General features: G+C 35.8%; 1 protein-coding gene across 1 annotated transcript; it reads left to right on the top strand.

The window, feature by feature from the left end:
• The first annotated feature begins 2,347 nt into the window (after positions 1-2,347).
• On the top strand, positions 2,348-11,906 carry LOC144964646 (uncharacterized). Its single transcript, XM_078899136.1, has 5 exons — positions 2,348-2,467; positions 3,411-4,475; positions 6,865-6,982; positions 9,203-9,307; positions 9,546-11,906. The coding sequence occupies exons 1-5, from the start codon at positions 2,464-2,466 to the stop codon at positions 9,802-9,804; spliced, it is 1,551 nt and encodes a 516-aa protein (XP_078755262.1). The 5' UTR covers positions 2,348-2,463; the 3' UTR covers positions 9,805-11,906.
• Positions 11,907-15,208: the final 3,302 nt, after the last annotated feature.

Below are 15,208 nucleotides of genomic sequence, written 5' to 3'. Positions count from 1 at the left end.
TTTACAAGGGGTCCCTGGTCAACAGCAACATTTAACATGTAGGCCGAGACATGACGCCTGTTAGGCGATATTACAATTTTTCGGACAAAGACAACTCTGTTAACGGCCAGGTACTCATTTTACACCTGAGTACGGTGAGAGAATGTGAGTAAAGAGTCTTTTCCAAGGACTCAACTATGCGTCGAGCGAGGCTCGAACCCAGGACCTTCCGATCCGAAAGCGAGTGTCATACCACTAGACCACATAGCCGCAACTAACAACATTGCCATCCGGAAACATAAGGGATCAACACACAAAACTGTGTGTAACCTTGAACGTATATAGTCTAGTTAATACGGTTTAGTGAGAATTACTCACAAACGTGGATGGCAAAAAAAAAAAAATAACAAAGGCCTGAGTGACGTTATCTTCAGTCTATCTATACACCGTCCCTTTGTGAAGGGAGTGCTTTACTACTGAGCTATTGGGACTCCGTGTGTCGAGTGAGGTGGGTTGTGTAAATCACCTTATCTAAGCTAACATCACTATGTCCAGAGTTTGTGATCTACGTTTCCTGTCCAGTTACTTACCAAGCTCAATATCGATTGACAGCTATCATCATTATTGTCATCATCATCATCATCATCATCATCATCATCATCATCATCATCATCGTCGTCGTCGTCGTCAATGTCATCTTTATTTGAGTGTAGAGCCATGTGGTACACTATTTTTGTAACTCTGTCAAGCGACGTTAGCCATTATGGCGACTCGATGGGTGACAATAATCACAAAACTCTGGCCACGGCAGCGTGTCTGTCCTTAGGTAAGCATCTTACACTCCCGATCCCGGATAAAGTCCATGCGTTTTTCTGACCCCTCTGCCCACTGAACAGTGACTGAGTAGCTGGGTCTCTGCTAGATCTAACGTAAACAACTTCACAATAAACGTGCTGCTGTCGATCCGATAGAACAGTGAGCAATCCTTTTTTCTTTGAGGTCTCGGGTTTAAGATGTTGTGCTAAGATTTGGGTCATATGAATTCATTGGTATTTGAATTTATTTTTTAAAATGTTTGGACAAAGTGCAAAAAATGGCGTTTTAATATTGCATTGCAGTATTGATGCTATTCGTTAATGCTCATCTGTTCTGCCACCAGATTAGTTGTCCCACTACAAATAGTTGAACGTTTATATAGCGCAATATCCACCAAATGTGCTCAAAGCACTTTACAAAAAGTCCCAAGCCGACAGTAACACTTAACATGTAGGTCGTAACATGATACCTGTATGGTGATATTACAAATTTTTTTTCAACAGATCCCATGCTGTTAACGGCAAGGCACTCATTTTACACCCATTTGCGATGAGAGAATCTGAGTAGAGTATTTTCCAAGGACTCAACCAGGAACCCACCGATTTGAGGGCTATTGTCATACCACTAGACCACAATGCCGCAGTAAAAAGAAACTAGGTTTAACATTTAACGTTTATTATCTGATTGAGAGAATTAAGTGAAAACTACTCATCCAACCTGAGGTCTAAACCCAATAGCAAAGAGCTGAGTTACGTCATCTTTATTCTTTCTTTTGCTTATAGAGAAGACAAGAGGGGAGGACTGGTGACTTTAATAAGTCTAGTGTGAATAGTGAAGGGGGTTGGCGGAAAGCGCGAATTGGGGGGGGGGGGGGGGTCGGTGCCAGATATGTTTCAGGTGATGAATGGGAATGTGGTAGGAAGCTGAGAATGACAAAAACAAGCTGTCGGACATTAGCAGTCAACAAAATAAGCGGCAGCGGCAGCAACAGCAAAGTAACTATTGCATTCTCACAAAACATCTTTTTCTTATTTTAGCAGAGAACCTTTACGTCCAGTATCGTAAAAAATCGTAAAAGGTTTATATGGAACAGTGCTAGACGGAACAGAAATAAAAATACTTGAAAAATAATCATCTTAAAATCGACTGGACAGTCTGATTTTGGGGATTTTTTTTCCTTTTCTTTTACTCCATGATTTGACTGACACTACTTCATACACATCTTTCGATTAAAACTTGCCAAACTCTCTCAACCCTGAGACTCATTTGAACAGTTTTTGACAAGTCATGTATTTAAAAACGAGTTTTTGATAAAATGAAGGTCAGATTTTTACAAGTCGTGTATCTAAAAAGATGTTTTGACAATTGAAGCTCATTTTAATCAATCGCTACTTGAAGTAAGTTTTCTTGCCATTTAAAAAAAAATGTTTTGTCGAAGAGGAAGAAGACGAAGAATAACGTAGTATCATTATAGTAGTGGTTGATGGTGGTGGATGAGGCGAGGGTGGTGGAGGTGGTGAATGTACAACATGCAAAGTTGTGGCTACGGGTTTGTTTACACGATCGTGTCGTCATCGTGTGAGTAGAGATAGGAGACTAGGGATATAACAGACATCTCAGCCAGCATATCCAAGCATTTTGTGGGAGACTTCAGTACGAACAAGATCCATGGGTAAGACATTGATTGCTTTCGCTTTCAATATTTAAACTTGTATAAGAGTTGATATATTCAGATATTCAACATTTATTCAATATTTTTTAAAACGTTGATACAGTACCAATACAGCACGTAATATTTGCAGGTCTGATAAACGAACATAATTAAGGGCTTCGTTTAACCCTCTCCTTACCAACAATAGTAAAATCGTCACAATCGATACGATGAAACCAACAATTTTATCTTTTTTTTTTTTTTGCATTATAACATTGAACGAAAATATTTTGTTATAATTATAAAAACTTGACACTGTGTTGTAGATATCATTTTGTTGAATAATATTATGTATAGGAGAAGGTACCTGTTGCTTTTCTGTGTGGGTAAGATAAATCTGTTTTTGTGTTGTGTGGGTGTGACCTTTTCCCATTTCATATTGCATTTTAGATAAAAGAGATTATTTCCGCCTTTTATATTATATGCCATGTTGTTTTGTATGTGACCAATGGTATCAAAACGGTATTACGTTGGAGTGCACATAAAATATGCAGGTCTGATAGCCGAACACAATTTTGGACCGATTTAACATTCGTATTAATGGACAATATTTTACGTTGGTTTGAGTGTATTTACATTACTACAATGAGACCAGTTTGGGTTATCAGACCTGCAAATAAGTACGCTTCTGGTGAATCTATTGTTTTAAATTGAATTTTGAGAGTAACCTACAATATGTTAATTAAAATAAAAGCCTTTACTAAGGTGGCACAGATTTGATTCTTAAATTTCTAAAAACTGAAATTTCCTGAGTATGGTAATATTTTTTTCTTGAAACGTTTTTTTTTTCCTTCATCTATTTCATTCCAACATAATACTTGTTTGTTGTGGTAGGTCACATATTTGTCTCAAATATCGTCGATTAATGACTCATCAAATGTTTTTTTCTTGTTTGACTTTATAGGTCACAAAATGATTTCAAAATCACCAGCAAAGACTCAGCTGTCGTTTAGTATCGATAAGATTCTTGGCTCGGGACAAGACAGCAAACAGCTTGACGACGATGAATCGTGCCTGGAAGCGGCAGGTAGTCGTGCCTCTGATAATGTTAATAATGATGACAAAAATGTGAAGCATAGAAGTAAAATTGAGAAGTGCTTAGATTGCATGACATGTTCGTCTCATCCTCATGGCTCACATCCAACAAGAGAATATGAATGCAATGGGAGTGGATTTATTGAAATTCCAAAGTGTCTGATTCGTTCTAGTGACCTAATTTCCCCAGTTTCATCGTTTGAACCCAACCGGCAAAATTCACAAAGTTATTATACAACTCTTCAAAACATACCAAAGATAACGCCTCTGATTCCTGACTCGGATTCACGACCTTTTGACTTGATGCTAAGTCCCCAATCCGGAAGGGTGATGACAAATCCAGATGACAAAGGAAACATGACAGCACATATCCCCACAAATCAAGAACGTTTTTCCAAATGTATCACAGATGTAGAAAACCACTCAGCAAAAAACACGGAAATCACGAGCTCAAGTCAATCGCAAAGAGTCGAAATTTTAAACAAAGAAGCTCAGTCAGCTTTTCAAGACGTACGACTGCTCAGAAAATCCGGTGAATCTAACAACTTCTTACACCTTCAAAAATCACAACTATTTCAAACACAATACTCCAGTGATAACAACGACAAATTGCCTATTTTCTTTCCAAAACCATTCCATGTACCAATCACAAATGACGGATTATTTCTACCACCAACTCCCCCTAAACCAACATTACTTCCGGTCAATTCCAGACTTACACAACCCTCTGACAACAGTTCTCCAACCTGCTTGGACAATTGTGGTAGTTTAGTTTCGGCGTTTAGAGTAAACCCACAGTATTACCCTCATCAAAGACTCGCCATTCCGAGAGATGCAGGCAAGGAAACCCCAGTGCTCGTCGGGTTTCGGCCAAGTCTCCCCATCCTCTCTGGACTTTACGCCACTGGACAATCACGTTACTGGAAAGACGCAGGTATGAAAATTGTCAGAAATAATGATCTAAAACGATGTGTACTTATTGTAGGTCTGATAACCCAAATTGTTATGAGCTCATTGTTGAAAAGGAAATAAGCTCAACCCGACGTGCACCTATTTGCAGCTCTGATAATCCAATTCATTATGGGCTCAGTTTTATCATGGAAATCTAAAAAAAAAAAAATTTAAATGACGCCCAATATTGTCCATTACAACAATGTTAAAATAGGCCCATAATAGCGTTTGGATGTCAGATCTGCAAATATGTCCACGTCGGCTCATACCAACAAAAATATATTACAGCAATGTTAGATCAAGCTCATTCAAAATTGCTTTAGTTTATCAGACATACACCTGCCCAGGGGCGTGGCTATTTTGGTTGATTTGGTGCCTGGCACCGCATCCATCTTTTAAAAACGGATTACAGCATATAAAACAAAAATAAAACTGAGAAATGGTATATACCAACTCTTACTTATTTGAGTAAATCTTTTCTTCATTTTCCCCCTTTCTTTTGTATTTACAAATATAGCATGTTTTAAGTCATTTTCTTCTGATTCTGGCACCACCTTATACTGTAATCACGCCACGCCACTGCACCTGCCTGATTTGCACTTAGTTGTAAAACTAAGTAACAGTCTGCTCTTTTTGTTTGTTTGTTTGTTCTGGTTTTTTTGTTTTGTTTTGTTTTGTTTTGTTTGTTTGTTTTTTTTTTTTGGGGGGGGGGGTTGTTTGTTTGTTTTTTTTGGTCTTTTTTTTTCTCTTTTTTTTTGTTGGGTTTTATTTATTTTTATTTTATTTTTTTTGGCAGGGGGGGGGGGTTGTGTGTGTGTGTGTGTGGGGGGGGGTGGTATTTAAGTGAACGGAAATAATATAGAGGTCTGAAATGTTATTCCCGGTCAAGAAAAGCTGGGTTTTTTGTTTGTTTGTTTGTATATATTTGTTGGGGTTTTTTTCCTTCTCTTTTTTGTTTTGTTATCTGTTTGTTTGTTTTTTGGGTTTCTTTTTTGTATTTTACATATTTGTGTTGTTTGTTTTTTTTTCAGTGAGGCGTTATGGGAGTGGTGTCTTGTATTTTTCTCCTTCTACGTTTGGTATTTTATTATAACATTGTATATCCATTTTCATTTTGTTCTAGTTAGTGCCTGCTCCTCAGAACAACAACAATAATGTATTTTCAATGCTCGCATGTATATTAGTCGATTTAGATTATCTATCCGCAAAACATACGTCTCTTCATGAAAAATACTAAGTCTCAGGCAATAAGACTTTTTGGGGGTAATTTTAATCTTAATTACAGTTATTTGATGTAAATGATTTTTAGTCAAAACAAAAACAAATATTTAATTTTGTCATGTGCGGCAGTTAAGCAGACCTGTCTCAAAGGCTCCCCTCCCCCAAGAAAATCTTCAATTAGTCACGTATCGTAAAATATCACATTCCTTTTTCTAAATGAGCAGTCACAAACTCAAGACAAGATATGTAAATAAATTGTCAATGCCAAATCCAGTCATTTGTTTGTTTTTAAGGGTTTTACGGCGCTTGCCACACATTTAGGTCATATCAGCGCCAGTAAAAAGGATGTACAATTAAAAGGACTTAAGGAAAAAGTAAGACAAGGGGAAAATGTTTCCAAGAGCACACTAACGGTATACTGAATCTGAGATCACCTAAAAGTCTCACCCAGGCACCAGTAAGTCCCCACTAAGAGGAATACACTCAGATGTTTACAAATCATATGTTCAGAATAAAACAAAATAACAGTACATAACAGAGAGATGATTTACAAGTTTTAAAAAATATCATCTCCCAAAACTAACTATACATTTGACTGTTTCCCTCCCAGTCAAGGACTCCGGCCAGGATCAGGACAAAACTAAGTAATCTCATTCCAAGACAAAGACAGAAAGCAATTGGAAAACAGATACAGAGGGAGAGAAGACACAGTAAATACCTCCCTGCCCACTATGGGAGGTCGGGAACCCCACCCAGATAGGGTCATTTGCTTGTTGAAAATAGAACGATGGGTGGAAATAAAAATTCGAAAAACCCGTAAGCATGATATCAGCCTGGTGGCAATGTTGATGGTTTGCCATGATGATGTGATGGTGGTGATAGTGATGATGGTGATGATGATGATGATGATGATGATGATGATGATGATGATGATGATAAAGATAATTATAATGATGATGATGATGATGATGATGATGATGATGATGATGATGATGATGATGATGATGATGATGATGATGATGATGATGATGATGATACTGATAAAGATGATGATGATGATGATGATGATGATGATGATGATGATGATGATGATGATGATGATGATGATGATGATGATGACGATATTGATAATACGTGTATGTCAATTCCAGACTCCCGGCGTCCAAACCTGTCTACCTGCCAGGGCCGATGTGCTCAAGCCAAAAGAAAGAAACCACGCACGTCATTCACAAGATTACAAATATTGGAACTTGAAAAACGATTTCATAGGTAACTATCCTTAATATTTTTTCTCTTCCCCTCCTCATCCTCCACTCACCCCCTCCCCATCCACCTTCTCTACGTCCTCCTCCTCCTCCTCCTCCTCCTCCTCCTCCTCCTCCTCCTCCTCCTCCTCCTCCTCCTCCTCCTCCTCTTTTGTCTCCTTTTTCCTCTCTTTGCCATCCCCATATCCTACACATCCAAGATAATAATCAAAGTGATAATGATGATGATGACCATGATGATGATGATGATAATAATGATAATAACAATACATTATTGCTTAAATTTACAATAATAATAATAACAATAATAATAATAATAATAATAATAATAATAATAATAATAATAATAATATAATAATAATAATAATAATAATAATGATAATGATAATAATAATAATAATAATAATAATAATAATAATAATAATAATAATAATAATAATAATAATAATAATAATAATAATAATAATAATAATAATAATATTATAATAATAATAATAATAATTATAATAATAATTCTCATCAGCATCATTACCATCAAATTATTATCACATTGATAGCGGAATCTCAACATATATTTTCTCCTATTACCTTATTACCTGAAATATGTTGACCGTAGGCCTACAGATGGTATAACTGCTAAGCGACCCAGACTTCAATGAAATCCCAGTCGCATTGCACCTACTATTATTTTGGTAAAAAATAGGTGAAATGTCATATTATCGTTACATCAGCTGTAATTTACAGCATTGAGCCAATGGAGCAGGCGTTTATCCAGGTTTATGTAGAATCAAACGGACAATAGCAATTGCTTGCCACCCTCTAAATAGGACGCTAGTCAATAGCAAAAATACGTTCTGATCACACCCAGCACGGAGCACTCAATACGTAACTACATGTGTCAGATGGACAGACAACAACAAAAATATCGGCTACACACGGAATCGATACTGGTTCCTTTGCTTTTGTTGTGAGCGCTCTACTTTTGAATAGAGCAGTATAATTAGGTGCCCCAAACGTAAACAATAACAAGTTGCTAATGTTTTCGTTAGGGACCGGAAAAAATTACGCACAATATAGGTCTCCCAATTTTGTAGTTTGAGTTGTAGGCAATACACTTTCAGTATTGAAAATATGTTTACATAAAATCTAACAGTTTCAGAAATAATAATATAAGACTAAATTATTCTGAAAATCAGGCTCCGAATAATTCTCGTTTTGTTCACACCAGCGCAATAATTTGCTCTGGTCTAAAAATAGATAGACTGTAACTTTTGATAAATTTTACCTTTTGTTCCATAAAATATCCATATCTAGACATTATTTGATGCATGATCGAGTATTTATGAATATGTGTTTCTTTTGCCACCTAACAGCCAAATTTTAAAGGTTATTTTTTTCTATAATTTACATTGGAACTTGAGCTGTCAAGACAGGAACATGTGGTTTGCCATGTGCTTCTAGACCTTTGTTTACGTTTGGGGCACCTAATTATACTGCTCTATAAAGTAAAGAGAAGGATAAAGGGAGCCTGAAGTGTGGGGTTGTTTAATACTAATGAAAATGTGAAAAGATATAGGGTCGGAGTGCAACAATACAAGCAAATGACGTTTCGGGGCAATCCATTCGTCAGCTTAACATAAAGAGAAAGGAACGATGAACACGACATGTAGTAAACAAAATGTAATGAGTATTGTAGCAGGTGTGTAAAACTCCTGCTACTATTATCATTGCATTTTGTTTATTTCTTTTCAACACTGCCCTGTTTGTTTGGCAATTTAATTTTTTTTTTTTTATTTTGTCCTTTTGCTTTGTTTTTTTGTTGTTTTTTTTTTTTGTTATTGTTTTGTTTGGTTTGTTGTTTTTTTTTTGTTTTCGTTTTTTTTTATTTGGGGGGGGGGTGTTTTGTTGTTCTTTTTGCTTTTTTGCGTTTTCTTGAATTTAATTTTTCTTTTCTTGCTTTTTGGGTGCGGCTTATATTTTTTATTGCGGGGGGGGGGGGGGGGGGGGGGGGGGGGGTTAAAAGCTGATGATGGGTTTGCGCGCAAAACTAGCATTATTTATATTGCTTCGTTCCGAAACTTTACCTTTTTACCTTTTCGTTAGTATTTCTACTTCTGATACCTATATTATTATATAAGGTTATATAGGATAAGTTATGGTAAACTCGAATACAGTAAAAAAAAAATGTAAAAAAGTTACATTGATTTACCATATTTTTTCATAGACAAAAATATCTGGCGTCCAACGAGAGGTCCAGCCTTGCTAAAGGACTCAAGATGACCGATGCACAGGTGAAAACTTGGTTCCAAAATAGGAGGACGAAATGGAGGTAGGAATTGTTCTGAATATTATCATTATTATCACCATCATCATCATCATTTTTATTATTATTATCATTGTTATTATTTTTTTTAATTATTATTTATCAGTATTATTTTTATTATTATTATCATTATTATTATTATTATTATTATTATTATTATTATTATTATTATTATTATTATTATTATTATTTTTATTATTATTATCATTATATTAACCAATTCATTGTTATTATGTATTCAAAGACGTCAGACTGCCGAGGAGCGGGACGCCGAGAGGCAAGCAGCGACAAGACTCATGTTGAACTTAGACACAGACCCTTGCAAGGCATCTCCAGGCCAGTCACGTGATGCTTTGTGCTTGGGGAATTCTTCATTGCACGCCCTCCAAAATATGCAACCTTGGTCTGACGATGATGGCGATGATTATGAGAACGATGATGTTGTTGTTGATAAGTGCGATGATAAAGAAGAACAAATTTGTGTTGATAAGATGAATGAATAAATTATTTTTAAACTAGACGCACATTCAGACGGTTTTTCAAAGATCCATATTGAACGACAACCTTTTCACAAAGACAGCAGTCAAAGTGGTGGACTTCGTTCAGCCCTTGTTCAGCCGCTCTTATTGCTCTATTGGTGAAAAGGACAGGGTAATATTTTGCACAACAAAATAGCAAAACTTTATACAATAACTCCTTTGGGCGAAAAAGCATGCTTCGTTTATAGATAGCTAGATTAAAATTAAATGTAAAAAGTGTTAAACCCGAGACTTTTTTTTCAGAAATCTCAGTTTGAAGACCTGTCAGTCAAGTTACGAGTCATTTATGTATAAGATAAATGACAGCTTAGCACAATGGTTTGGTCTTCGTTTCGTAAGCCAAAAGCACCTGGTTCCAGACGCAATCCACCTTCCCTTGTGTTAATATAAAAGTGACGCCTAATAGGTGACTTGTACTGTGTGAAATGGAAATATGGTTCTATGTGAGCTGTTGGAGGAATATAAGAAGCATTGTGAACGGCATTGAGCATGATAAGCCCGTAGAAATGCTCTATATAAATGTTCAAATTTTTCTTCTCTTATAAATTTTTCATCAATATCAAGAGTATATTTTATTTCACGCAATACGGTCTCGTCTTAAGACATTTGCAATCTGAATTGAGTCTGGTCAGTGGCTGAATAATTGTCCATGAGAGCAAAACTTTGACCCAGTGAAAAACATTTGTTTATTCATATTAACTTACCTGTCACACGCAAGTGTAAATGATTAGCTGGCTGAAGGGGTGGATATTATTAGAGTGTTAAGTGCCAACAGGGATTTTCACTCTATGAAGTGGAAATCTGGATTTATATGACACGCTAAGTAAGAAATTAAAACATAATGAAGTATATTGCACCTGATGACTGTTGAGACGATCTATATAAATGGTCCACGTGTCACATTTTGGCAACCTGAGATTTTGGTTTAAAAAGAATAAACAAATCTTACATTTTGCAATATATATTTTTTTTAAATAAATTAAATTAGCTGAATTATGGCCAATTGAAGTGCCAATCTATAGAAAAGAGGTTTTTTTTTTTAGAAAAAAAAAGGCTTCAAAGTTTAGTAAAAGTCATTTCAATGCCCTCGAATTTGTAGTTTTTGAAATTGCGTTTAAATTGCAAATTTTATTGTTATTTGTGAAAGAATGCAGAAACAATCATATTATCGAGAAATTCTAATTTTTGATTGGAAAATCACAATACACCTTTTAATAGCTATATCTCAAAAGTGCTTTCACCGACATGTTGACCATTCCTATTATTTCCCCTCACATATAAATGTCTATTAGAAGGTCTGCGAAGAGGTATGTTTGTTTTTATGTTTTTAATGGTTTTACGGCGCTTGCAACACATTTAGGTTATATCAGCGCCAGTAAAAAGGAAGAAAATGGGATAGTAAAAAGTTCTAGAATTACAATTAAAGTACCCAAGAGAGAGTAAGACAAAGGGGAATTGGGAACAAATAGGGATCAGATGTAGATTCCAAGAGCATACCATCAATGTACTTAGCTTGAGATCACCTATAAGTCTCATCCGGACACAAGCACAAAATCCAACAAGGAGGAATACACTCAGATGCATACATCATACATTAAAAATAAATATAATAATACATAACAGAGAGATGATTTACAAGGAAAAGAATTTCATCTCTCAAAACAATAACTATGCATTTGACTGTTTCCCTCCCAGCCAGGACTCGGGCCAGGGCCAGCACAAAACCAAGTAACCTCATTCCAAGACAAAGACAGAAAGCATGTTGGAAAACAGATATAAGGAGATAGAAGACACAGTATGTACCCCCCTGCCCGCTATGGGAGGTCAGGATCCCCACCCAGTGCGAAGAGGTAGTTCTCTTACAAAAAAGACATTGATATATATATAAACTTATATTTTTGAAAAACGTAAAGAATTTAATTTTCGTCAGTTTTTATGGGATGAATCCAAAAAAAAACAAAAAAACAATTTAAAAGTTGCCAATCTAGAACCAATGGATTTAACAGTAATGTCATTTTGTGTCAAATGTTAATAAATGGCCTTACCTTTGGCACAACTTATATAAATTGACTTCATTTTTAAGGTTAACTAAAAACTTCAATAGAAATGATACGATGAAAACAATGAGTCCAAGGTAAAATTCAATTTGATATTTTATTACAATTCACACACACTCCATTTACAATCATGGAAAATCCCATATCGTTGGGTACCACGATCACAATTTTATTATACAAATTTACAGATTATACAACAGACCACCATAAATATTACAGGAAAATAAATGACAAAAAAATGTTCAACACTGTTTCTTTTTTCAATAATTTTACAAAATATACTAAGACTTTAAAAACATATTTGAAGGGTTTTACGGCTATCTGTAACTGTAAAAGAGACATCAGTAAAGCAAGTAACTAATTTATATTCAGCTACACCAGTGTGTATTGTAACTACCAGATCAATGTTATAAGGCACCTAAATGTAAGCATATCACTACAGAATTGTCTTTACAAACTTATGGAACATATGTTACTGAACCGATGGGGACTGATCCTAGACACAGCCCTGCCACCTGAATGGGAGGTGTGCAGGTCATTGCCTATACAGAGCATATTGAAGCAGGCTTTGGGTGGAAAACAGGTGCTGTGTTTATAGACCTATCGGCAGCCTGTGATATATATATGTATTTTTTTAAAATGCCTTTTCCGCCACATCATAAGATATCGTGGCCTAGGCATTCCACAAAGGAATATAGATGATATGGTTTGGTGAACAGGGCTCATGCTGAACCTTGCAAAAATCATAAAGTGCAAAAAGACCTTTAATTTGTTTTCTTCTATACTAGGGGAAAGACAATTCCATATTGCCCTAGACGAGAAGAAGAGCAAAGTTAGGAAACTGAAGAATGGAGACCCTCAGGAATCTGTTCTGGGACCAATGTCGTTTAATGTCTACATCAGAGACATGCTGAACATTTCCTCCCTTAGGTTGGGATATGAGGACGACTGGGCCCTTGCTACTACCAGCTTCTACCATATGAACCATATCTGAAGTACCTTGGGGTTACACTGGACCGAAGCCTTACCTATTGGGTCCATCTTGAAGGTGTTGCCCAGACTTCTGCTCTGCACTATGCTATTCCACTGCGGAGTATTGCACTCCAGTGTGGGGTAGGGGATTTACAAAAGAGACAGGAGCAGTGGGGAAATCCCTCTCTGATGTATAATGGACAATGCGCTTAGTATGAGCCAAAACAAGTCCCAGCAACCCTTGTATTTCACTTCCTTGACTCTGGACAGGTTTGCACATGTGAGATGAAATTAGTCTCTTGAGGGGGCAGGGACGTAGACTCCTTGAAACTGAGAGAGAAGTTGCCAGGCTTCTATACCACCAAGAGGAGACACTGGGTGGCTGCATACAGACTGAGATCAAGAACCTGTCTTATGGCAGCAATGATCATCAGTGGAGACTTTTCACCTATCCGACATGTACGCGTTGCGACCAAGAACCTGCAACCGCAGAGCATCTGGTGAAGTAGGTATTGTGTTATAATGAGACTACAAGACGGGTTTGTGACTGAACACAAATGCGGCAACAAATTCGTTGCTTTGATAGAGACGAGACCATTAGAAGCTGCTGCTACCATACACTAAAAAAAAGTATCTTTAAAAATTTTGACCAGAAAAAACATTTTTACATCGAGTATTTTTGTGTTTTGTTTTTACTGGTTTACGGCGCTTTACAAGACAAAAAATATCATCTCCCAAAACTCTACCTATACATTTGACTGCTTCCCTCCCAGCCAGGGCCAGGACAAAACCAAGTAATCACATTACAAGACAAAGACACAAAGCATGTTGGAAAACAGATATAGGGGGATAGAAGACACAAAGGGAGATAGAGTATTATTCAATCATGAGATTAAAGAAATCTCAGATTTAAGAATATTTGACAAGTCTGATAAGATCTTCATTCATTAAAACTTGAAGAAAAACGTTTTTCAATATCAGATTTAAATTATCTTTAGGACCAAATTTCAAAAAAGTAATTTTGTCAGCTTAGGTCAGACTAGCAAACAATTCTTCGACTATTCTTTTGTTTACATTTACTGATGACACTTAAGAGGGGTGGCTATGGTATACCACCAATTTTTCATGTTTTTCCATCTGGTGGTGACATGGTTCAAATGCTGACCCAGCGTTTTACATATTACTTTTATTTGGGTAGATCTCAAAAGATATTCTAGTTTAAGGCCTGTTAAAGACATCCTCTAACAACTTAAAAAAACTGATTTGGAGTATCTTTATCATATTAAACAAATTCAGAATCAAAGTGTGCCAAATAATTGGCTATATCGAGGTCTCCTAATTAAGAGGATAATTACAGAAAAAATGTCCTAACTCAAGAACAATAACAGCTAATCAAAAAATATATTTGTAAGGTGATAAATATACATTTTTTAAACATTATGGTAAAATTACAGTCAATTCTGGCGGTTACCTTTTGAGATCTACAAGTTAGTCAAAAATGACATTTTGAGAAAAATGCAAAAATACATTTCAAATGCAAAATAAAAAAAAAGACTAGACACCTATTTTGTGTTTAATCTATATATCTTATGAGACTTTAAAACAGTACAAAGGATTGAAAATAAGCTAACAGCAACTTGTAAAGGATGCAACCACATATGTTAACCCACTCCCCTAAGAAAAATGTGCAATTTTTTTTTTTAATCCCCATCACCAGTTGCATAAAATTTGCCATGAATCTCCAGAAGTTTGTTCCTCCCTTATAGATTGATAAAAATAGAAAATAATGGTTACATTTAGTTTCGATTTAGACGTTTCCAATGTTACAAAGCTTTGCTATGTTACGACAGTGAAAAATATGGTTGCTAAGGGGTAAAGATGAGGCATTTTCAACATTTTAATCATATTTTATTTTACCCTTACCTTATCCAAGAGTAATTTTTAGGAGTTTTAGACACCTTTTGAGCTTTGAAACCTAAGAAAATGGATTCTACAGATATTTTACACAAGAATCACCAACCCCCCCCCCCCCCCCCCCCCCAAAAAAAAAAAAAACGGTTTTCGTTTTGTTTTGTTTTCTTCTGAATATCAACATTTGAGCAATACAGGAACAAACAAAAAAATTTATAATATGTAAAAATACTAAAGAGAGCAAAGGAAAACTAATTTATAAAATATCAGAACTATGGAAAAATAAACGGTAGTACAGTAGAATTACTTTAAACCGAAATTATGGGGATCTTCTAAACCATTTTGTTTTAATGGTTGGTACTATATAATTGCTCATTTAATCATATCATGGGTTGTTTCCCCTTAAATAAAGTTGTTGAATAAATGAC

The sequence above is a fragment of the Berghia stephanieae genome, chromosome 2 (genome assembly GCF_034508935.2).
Source record: "Berghia stephanieae isolate SIO BIC M18660-M18661 chromosome 2, UCSD_Bste_1.3, whole genome shotgun sequence".
Classification (NCBI taxonomy): Eukaryota; Metazoa; Mollusca; class Gastropoda; order Nudibranchia; family Aeolidiidae; genus Berghia; species Berghia stephanieae.
Note: the sequence above shows the minus strand (reverse complement) of the source record. Positions and strands in the feature narration are given on the sequence as shown.